This window comes from Scylla paramamosain, chromosome 21 (assembly GCF_035594125.1).
Source record: "Scylla paramamosain isolate STU-SP2022 chromosome 21, ASM3559412v1, whole genome shotgun sequence".
Taxonomy (NCBI): domain Eukaryota; kingdom Metazoa; phylum Arthropoda; class Malacostraca; order Decapoda; family Portunidae; genus Scylla; species Scylla paramamosain.
In genome coordinates this window covers 5,458,536-5,465,574 of record NC_087171.1, presented here as the reverse complement: position 1 = coordinate 5,465,574, position 7,039 = coordinate 5,458,536, and the positions used below count along the sequence as shown (strand labels likewise).

Here is a 7,039-nt window from a genome sequence, read left to right as displayed (position 1 = left end):
CTCAAACCCAAATTTTACAGTCAAGTGGTGGTGTGATGAAGTTTAGTAGATGCCAACAGGCTTGTATTCAGAAAGCTGAATGAGAACATATGAACATAACAAAATAAAAGAAGCTGCTAGAAGCCATCAGGCCTACACATAGCATTCCCTGTTTGAAATATACGTACTCATTGCCATCTATCATCATAATTCATAAATTTGTCTAATCTTGTACAGTTCCCTCATGATTTTGTACTAACTACCTGATTATTGAGTTTACTCCATTCATTAACTATTCTAAAACCAGTTCCTTCCTGTCTCTTTATTTATTTATTTATTATATTATTTACCTATTTATTTATTTTATTTCTTTATTTATTTTTTTCCTCTAGTTTGAGCATATTCTTATTTTATTCTGATAACTGATCCTAAGAATCTTGCTTACGTCACCTTGTTACGTTTCCTATACCACTTTAAGGCTGGTGCAGGTTTTGCTCATAGTGGCCTCGGCTTTCGTCAATGCTGCAGGTCCCATTGCCATCAGCAGTATTAACACCTTCGCAGCTGGACAGAGTAACTCAAAGTCCCTCCCAGTTGAATTCTCACTGTAATAGGTGTTTTAAGCAAAATTTAGTTTATGGGAGTCAGTGGCCTTAGCTTGGTTCTTACAGCTTTCTGAGTTGACTGTAATACCGAGTGTTTTCGAGCTCCTGGAGTAAGGCCTGTGATTCTGAGCGAGATGCCCCCGTCCGAATAGTATTTCACTCACCTCAACCTTACAATCGTATTCCTTAGTGGTAATCATATCCACGAGGACTCAGTACAACTAGAAATACCCACTCACATTCGAGGGATTAACCAGAAAATGTCATAGTAGCAAGACTGCCAACACATTCATTAAACCACGAGTCACAAATGGGTCTGAACGCATCCTAATTAGCCGGATAAATAACAATAGAAACAGGGGAAAGAAAAGTATAAGGCCGAGCCTTCATACATTTTGATGCAAAGCCATTTCAATGCGCCCTCTTCCTGGACAGTTAATTGGTACAGAAGTCCGTATTATGTTATGAATAAATACCCTAATTTTACTGAGAGAACTGAACTGGTACGTTATGAAAACTAGGGAGACGCATGAGGGATTGATGGGTTTAACCAATCAGGTTATGATCTACCGTATTTGATGGCATTATGAAATGTACTTCAAAATTTAAGCAGTAGCAGAGAGGTTAGAAGAGAGAGCAGGCTGGGTGGAACGGGTGGAGGAGGGTGACAGGAGTGATGTCTGGCCGAAAAGATTCTGCAAAAATTGAAGGTAAGTGTACAAGACAGGAGTTAGTTAGCCATGCTGTACGGTACGAACACATTGCCACTGACGAAAAGTGGCAGAGTTGACAGTAGCTGAAATGAAGATGCTGCGATTTTCTAAGTGTCGAGGCTGGACAAAATAAGGTGTGGAAAATACGTTATTCCACAGGCAATAGAGTAGGTAGCAGAACTATGTAAATATTTATAGTACTATTGGGTAGTTAATTAAGTATGGGTAATTAATAGAACTTAACTACACAAGGGATAATTGTATGGTAATACTTGCATAAATATTTATTAACTATAAAAGGATTACTAAATTCTTAACATTACAAATGAAGCAATGAAACGTTACAAACGAACCACTGACTTGAACACGAGGCTGCGAGTCTCACGGCAGTCCACAGGTAGACACCGCAGTGAATACATTAAGGCTTACTTACACTTCAGCTACGGATTACTTGACACTATCGAAGGATCGCTACTATAAATATGTAAGTACCCTAGACTGAACTGCAGGCCAGTAGGGATGGTAAAGGGTTTCTTGTAGGCGTGCGGTACGACGTATAATAATGGGGAGTTTTCAGAACTAGTGGTTGTCACCAGGTGGCAGCACAGACAAACTCCTCTCACATACAAGCAATATCAGATATACCTACAGTGTTATTCTATTTACATGAAGATGTAAAATATATAATATATTTTTCTACGTAATCCCTTCTACAGTGCTCGTCATAAACATTGTCGCCGGAGAAAACGGTATCCGTTTGAAGGATCAAAACGCGCGCGCTTTTCTTGGCGGGCATCAGGTGCTTTAAATTTAATTCCCCTGATTCATTGTGGTGTTCTTGGGTAACACCACGAGGCTCCCCACCCCATGGTAGGAAAAGCATCCCCATACCATCAACGAATCAGGGAACCTGACGGCAGGAGCAGTGTAGCGGGGGTCAAGGTGATCGCTGCCTGGGCGCCGGTACACGCGACCTTGACTGCTGGATGTCACTATGAATCTTGACTCGTCGCTCCACAGCACGCCACGCCACTGCTCGATAGTCCAGTCCTTCATCCTGTCACAAAATGCAAGTCTCTTCTCTTGCTGGGCTACAGAAACCACAGGCTTGGGGCGCGCTGCATAACTCAGGTACTGGAGGTCGTCGTGGATACGGCGCGATAATGTCCTCACAGACACATTACTCAGCAATCCAAAGTTGTCTTCCCTTATTTTTCTGGCTGATACTCGTGGATTGCGTTCAAGTTCAAGGTGTACCACCCTCAGGGTTCGTAGGGAAGTTTTGCGGGTGTTTCCTGGTGGTTTCCTCTTCGCGGGTATTTTGTTGCCGCCCATTTCAGCCATGCGCCTCACGTATCGTTGAACTTGACGGACACGGACACCCGTCTGGTCAGAGATAGCCCGTGTGGAGTGCCCAGCCTTGTGGAGAGATGAGATGGCTACGATGTCATCCCGTGACAACATCTGGTAGCGCACCATTGTGCAGGACAACAGCTAAACAGGAGAGTAACTGCAAGCCAGTGTGGGGGGGGGGGTGGCGCGGGAGGACAGCAACAAAACACCCCCAAATCAGAGTGATTGACAGGCGCCTGTCACTTCTTCCCGCCTTGGCAAGCTGCCCAACACCCCGGGTGAGGTGCCAGATGTGTGATAACTGAATTTAAAGCACCCGAGGCCCGCCAAGGAAAGCGCGCGCGTTTTGATCATTGAAACGGACACCGTGGTCTCCCGCGACAATGTTTATGGCGAGCACTGTAAGTAGTAACACAAGTAAAATCAAACTCTTTTCATGAACAAATGTATATAAGTTGATTTTCTAGTGAATCGGCATTTAGATTTATTTGTTTATCTTAAGATTTCCAAATGAATACACTCTTGATTGGAAACGTCTTAATCTAGACGACAGTAAACATAAAGGCAATATGTCTGTGACAGTCAGAAATCCAAATTACATAGATCTCCTTCCTAGTTTATGGAAACGGCAATTAAAAAAAAAAAAAAATGGCAAATCGAGTGTCCTGGCGATAGTAATGCTGTATCTCTAACCAAAACAAACACCAGACTCGGCCGCGCTGGTTGAACTTAAGAAACACGGTGTTGGACAAGAAGTTGAATGTTGCTGCGGTGTTCATCTCCACTACGCCCTAAGCAATGGATTACGGTAGCTGGACACTACAGCAGCATCAGGATCGCCTGAGAGATGTTTGTTTTGGTTCTCGATTACTTTGCCTTATCGCTCGCTTCGTGAGAGGGATGCTAAAATTGCTCCCACCCCCCCCAAAAAAAAAAAAAAAATAGAACTATATATCACGATGTTACTGAGTAGGTTGTCATACTATATAGTAGTGTGATTTATTTATTTTATTTTTTTTTTTCATTGCCCAAATCAATAGTTTCTATACTTGTAATATGCTTTTCTTTTTTTTTAAGATAATGCTAGCAGTTTACTCGATTCTATACTTGTAATATGCTTTTCTTTTTTTTTTAAAGATAATGCTAGCAGTTTACTCGATTCATTCAAACATTAAGTAGTAAAACATTACACAGGTACCTGGTTCGATTTTCATTGAACAATTCAGGACAAACACATGGAATACTTAACTTGCGAACCGTGAGTAACACTAAATGAACTCAAATATTTATTTAAATGGGGAAAATAACGCTTGTGAAGGACGACTGGGACTGTTCGTGTTAAATTTTACACATAAGGAATTAATACATCAAAGGCAAAACACGCTTGAGAGGCGAGAGTGGTGTGGGCATGTTAGAAGGCGAGACGAGGAGGATGCTAGAGGTAAATTTACCTTCCAGGAGAAAGAGAGGAAGACCTAAGGAAAGGTTTATGGATGCTTTTAAAGAAATATGACCTTCATACGAAGCGCCACGTGTAAAATGCCTGCCTTGATTGTGGTGAGCGCATGCACTAGAGATGGCAGTGGCGTAGCTAAGGGGAGGGGGCTCTTTAAAGTCGCCCCCCACTACTGGGCTCCCTAGTGAGGGGAGTCCCCAAATGCATCATTCAATTGTTGCTGCGATGATAGTCCCTCTCCCCCTAAGCAGTGGCGGTTATGCGGGAGCCAGTTGAGGGAGTGACTTTGAAGGAGGTAGGGGGCTGGCGTGGGAGGGGTGGGGAAGATAAGTAGTGTGTGTGTGGATGGTGGTGGGGGGTAGCAGGAGATAAACCTAAAATCAGGCCGGGTCCATGTGGACTCTGAATTTAGGTTTACCCCTTGCTATCTCCCACCGCCACCACCCTACACACACACACACACACACACACACACACACACACACACACATTTCCAAGTCGCTACCATTACATTGTGGTAATGGTAGCGGCAAGCTGGTCGCAGCAGCCGTCGCTAAGCTAGAGTTGCCACTCCCCTTGCAGGACCGGTTAGGTGGAGGCCATTAGAGGACGTAGGGGGTGGGGGTCAAATGCACTGAAGAGGTAAGAAACTTAAAATAAACTAACATATATGTTAATTTTCCAAAAAGAATTTTTTTTTTTTTTTTTTTATGTAGGAAGGACGCTGGCCAAGGGCAACAAAAATCCGATAAAAAAAAATGCCCACTGAAATGCCAGTCCCATAAAAGAGTCAAAGTAATAGTCAAAAATTGATGAATAAGTGTCTTGAAACCTCCCTCTTGAAGGAATTCAAGTCATAGGAAGGTGGATATACAGAAGCAGGCAGGGAGTTCCAGAGTTTACCAGAGAAAGGGATGAAAGATTGAGAATACTGGTTAACTCTTGCATTAGAGAGGTGGACAGAATTGGGGTGAGAGAAAGAAGAAAGTCTTGTGCAGCGAGGCCACGGGAGGAGGGGAGGCATGCAGTTAGCAAGATCAGAAGAGTAGTTAGCATGAAAATAACGGTAGAAGACAGCTAGAGATGCAACATTGCGGCGGTGAGAGAGAGGGTGAAGACAGTCAGAGGAGAGGAGTTGATGAGACGAAAAGCTTTTGATTCCACCCTGTATAGAAGAGCAGTATGAATGGAACCTCCCCAGACATGTGAAGCATACTCCATACATGGACAGATAAGGCCCTTGTACAGAGTTAGCAGCTAGGGGGGTGAGAAAAACTGGCGGAGACGTCTCAGAACACCTAACTTCATAGAAGCTGTTTTAGCTAGAGATGAGATATGAAGTTTCCAGTTCAGATTATAAGTAAAGGACAGACCGAGGATGTTCAGTGTAGAAGAGGGGACAGTTGAGTGTCATTGAAGAAGAGGGGATAGTTGTCTGGAAGGTTGTGTCGAGTTGATAGATGGAGGAATTGAGTTTTTGAGGCATTGAACAATACCAAGTTTGCTCTGCCCCAATCAGAAATTTTAGAAAGATCAGAAGTCAAGCGTTCTGTGGCTTCCCTGCGTGAAATGTTTACTTCCTGAAGGGTTGGACGTCTATGAAAAGACGTGGAAAAGTGCAGAGTGGTATCATCAGCGTAGGAGTGGATAGGACAAGAAGTTTGGTTGGGAAGATCATTAATGAATAATAAGAAGAGAGTGGGTGACAGGACAGAACCCTGAGGAACACCACTGTTAATAGATTTAGGAGAAGAACAGTGACCGTCCACCACAGCAGCAATAGAACGGTCAGAAAGGAAACTTGAGATGAAGTTACAGAGAGAAGGATAGAAGCCGTAGGAGGGTAGTTCGGAAATCAAAGCTTTGTGCCAGACTCTATCAAAAGTTTTTTGATATGTCCAAGGCAACAGCAAAAGTTTCACCAAAATCTCTAAAAGAGGATGACCAAGACTCAGTAAGGAAAGCCAGAAGATCACCAGTAGAGCGGCCTTGACGGAACCCATACTGGCGATCAGATAGAAGGTTGTGAAGTGATAGATGTTTAAGAATCTTCCTGTTGAGGATAGATTCAAAAACTTTAGATAGGCAGGAAATTAAAGCAATAGGACGATAGTTTGAGGGATTAGAACGGTCACCCTTTTTAGGTACAGGTTGAATGTAGGCAAACTTCCAGCAAGAAGGAAAGTACACTCATCTCTTCCTTCACTCCAGACGGTCACCAGGATGCTTATACTTCACTGTAGGTGCGTAAGAAACATGTCTCGTAGGGGGTCTATGGTTAACCACCTTTACACGCGAACATATATGATTTTTCTATATCCTTCTAGCTCGTGCATTACTGAAGTTAACAGTGGGTCACTGTTTTGTGTTTTGTGAGGTCAGCGACTGTAAGGTAACTTGATCACAAGATTGATTGCGAATAGGCTAGGTCCATTAACTACACGGCCTTAGTCACCTTTACTCGGCGCTCGGGCGCCTCGGCATCAGGGCAGGCACTGTCCTGTTCGTGTGACCAGGGGTGCCGTAAGCCTCATGAGGAGTCACGGCGGTGACCAGTGACCTCTGGGGCAATGGGTGGCCAAGGCCTGGGTGCCTTGGCGATAAGACACTTGGCTACGACAGATAGAATGAAAAAAAAAAAAAAAAAAAGGAAATTGTCTTGAAACCTCCCTTTTGAAAGAGTTATAGGATGGAAAAAATACAAGAACCAGGCAGAGAGAGAGAGAGAGAGAGAGAGAGAGAGAGAGAGAGAGAGAGAGAGAGAGAGAGAGAGAGAGAGAGAGATAAAAGAGAAGAGAAGAGAAGAGAAGAGGAGAGGAGAGAGCCTTACAGTAGCCTCTATAGTAATACAATTATCTCTTTTTCTTTTGATTTTTCACCCGTATTTACCAGCACTTGAAATTTTTTATTTTACTTTTTGATAATAAGAATGC

At 43.3% G+C, this 7,039-nt stretch overlaps 1 protein-coding gene across 1 annotated transcript; it reads right to left on the bottom strand.

Moving 5' to 3' along the window:
* Nucleotides 1-2,107: 2,107 nt before the first annotated feature.
* On the bottom strand, nt 2,108-2,776 carry LOC135111278 (uncharacterized). Its single transcript, XM_064024514.1, has one exon. The coding sequence runs from the start codon at nt 2,774-2,776 to the stop codon at nt 2,108-2,110; it is 669 nt and encodes a 222-aa protein (XP_063880584.1).
* Nucleotides 2,777-7,039: the final 4,263 nt, after the last annotated feature.

Coding starts and splice junctions, on each gene's coding strand:
- LOC135111278 (XM_064024514.1), bottom strand. CDS start 2,776: ATGGTGCGCTACCAGATGTTGTCACGGGATGACATCGTAGCCATCTCA.